Source organism: Lycium barbarum, chromosome 11 (genome assembly GCF_019175385.1).
Source record: "Lycium barbarum isolate Lr01 chromosome 11, ASM1917538v2, whole genome shotgun sequence".
NCBI classification, from domain to species: Eukaryota; Viridiplantae; Streptophyta; class Magnoliopsida; order Solanales; family Solanaceae; genus Lycium; species Lycium barbarum.
Window position 1 is genome coordinate 101,808,504 of NC_083347.1, and position 2,453 is coordinate 101,810,956.

Sequence of the window (2,453 nt, forward strand, 5' to 3'; positions counted from 1 at the left end):
GCATTTTTTCAAGCATCTATTATGTAGATAATTGCATGTCTTAGTTTTACGGCTCATTGAGGCTAATGCGTATAATTAAAGGAGGTGACATATTATAAGTGATTAATTTGTCTACATAATGAATGCTTAAGATCACATGCATAAACTTTTTTTAAATTTTAGTTGGAATAGTCTAATAGGAATACTTTATCATGTGTTCGGGTGCTTAATCAGAATAGACCGTAGTTCGAGTATCTAAATGAAACTCACTAACAAGTTTAAGGGGTTGTTGGTGTATTTTGCCTAAATTTCATAATATTTGGTCAATTAGTTTTAGGGCTATGTTTGAACCTAAAATAACATTAAGGGTATTTTTAGATCAACAGATAATAAAGGGCATTTATGACCTATTTTCAATATCTGAAAAATATTTTTGGTCCTTTTTTAAAAAATAAATAGACGATTACTTTGTATTTTAAACGTCCACTATTCGATTCTAAACAAAATGTTTTTTTTTTTTTTTTTTTCATTTTCCTCATCTCAACATCCCCCATAAAGTTTTTTATAAAAAGAATATCCCTCCTGTTCATTCCTATTTTTTGTCCTTACCAGTCTTAAAACCCTATACATACAAAATACATGGTATCCCTGGTTCATATAAATAAGGAAGTTTGGTAAAGCAGCAGAGGCGCAAAAAAACTGTGGGGTTTTCAGTCATTCACCGTCCTCCCGATTTTGACCCCTCTTTCTCCTAACAAATTATCACATTCATCCACATTTCAATTCAACCATATAGTAAAATAGAAAAAACACCCAAAAAAGAAATAGAAAGAGAGGAAAAAGTACTGATTTTGCCGGCGTTAGCTCCGGCAACCGGCCAACGGTTCCGGCAGAGAAGATATTTTTGTTCGATAGATTCCGTTCAACAAATTTCCATTTTTTCCATCTGCCTGGAAACTCTTTCAATTCCTATTTCATTTGTAGGGTTAATTCATATCTAGAATCTCCAACGATGATTCAAACCCTACGTTATTACCTCTCTGAACACCCATCCATCGTGGGTTTTCGATGGACACATAGCCAATCATGGGGCAACACGTGGATCTTCCTCATCACCTCCATAGCGGCTTACATCATCATATCTGTTTTCCTTCACCTTCTCCTTCTCCTCCTTTTTCGTCATCGTCGTCCGTTACCACTTGGACCAATCCCAGCCGTTCATTCCCTTTCTATGGCCCTCATCTCCTTCACTATCTTCGCGGGTATCCTCCTCTCTGCTGCAGCAGAGATCCGGGATACACGCTGGTTCTGGCGTCGTTATAAAACGACGCCGTTCCAATGGCTCCTTTGTTTCCCTTTAGGTACCCGGCCTTCGGGTCGGGTATTCTTCTGGTCCTACATTTTCTACCTGTCCCGTTTTCTTCACACGTTTCGTACTTTTTTCACCGTAATAAGACGTCGTAAATTATCCTTTTTCCAACTTTTCAACCACTCAATCCTCATTTTTATGTCATTTCTGTGGCTCGAATTCTCACAATCTTTTCAAGTTCTAGCTATCATTTTGACAACATTTATATACTCCGTGGTATACGGGTACAGGTTTTGGACTGCTGTTGGATTACCAAGCAAGTGTTTTCACTTTGTGAATCACTGTCAAATTGTGTTACTAGGTTGCAACGTCGTGTGTCATGTTGGGGTACTTTTGTTGCACTTTTTACGAGGTGGATGTAATGGAATTGGTGCTTGGGTTCTAAATTCAGTACTCAATGGTGCAATTCTATTCTTGTTCCTTAATTTCTATGTCAAGCTGCATTTAGAGAAGAAGAAAATTGGTGCTGTTGAAGAAGTTGAAACAACTTTGGGCTCTGTCAAAGACAAGGATATTTGAGGTCTGTGTTGTGTTTTTTTTTTTTTTTTTCAATACGAAATTTTATATATATATATATATATACACTAGCACTAGTATATATTCTTCCAGACTTCTCATGTATCCCTTTGAGATTTTGTAAATCGAACTGTAAAAATTTGTGTTAAGGGGTAAGAATAAGGATTTATCCGTTTATTGAGTATATTATTATAAATATATAAGAGTACTAGTTAATTGATGTTATTAGAAGTGAAGAGTTGTTGCTTTAAAGCTACTGTTATTTGTTCAATTTTGTTATCATTCAAACAAGGGAAGCATGGTTTTATCAATAGAAGAGTTTTTCTTTGTTGCTCATTGGCCTTCCTTGTGCTGCTAATTGCTATGATTTGAAGTTTTAATTGAAGGAAATAAGAAGGTACTCCCTCTTTCCTACAGGTATTTTTACTTTTTCGAAATTTAAACTGTATAAATTTTAAAGCATATTTGTTTACTGACATGAGAAGAAATATGACTCGATACTTTGCATATGATTTTTGAATATTTAAATTTTCACTTTTAAATATTAAGTTGATTTAATCAAATTTAGTTTCAAAGTTGATTAAACTAA

General features: G+C 34.8%; 1 protein-coding gene across 1 annotated transcript; it reads left to right on the forward strand.

Moving 5' to 3' along the window:
- The first annotated feature begins 638 nt into the window (after positions 1-638).
- On the forward strand, positions 639-2,198 carry LOC132617546 (elongation of fatty acids protein 3-like). Its single transcript, XM_060332564.1, has one exon. It carries the CDS (start codon positions 992-994, stop codon positions 1,865-1,867), a length of 876 nt encoding a protein of 291 aa, XP_060188547.1. The 5' UTR covers positions 639-991; the 3' UTR covers positions 1,868-2,198.
- The last annotated feature ends 255 nt before the right edge of the window (positions 2,199-2,453 follow it).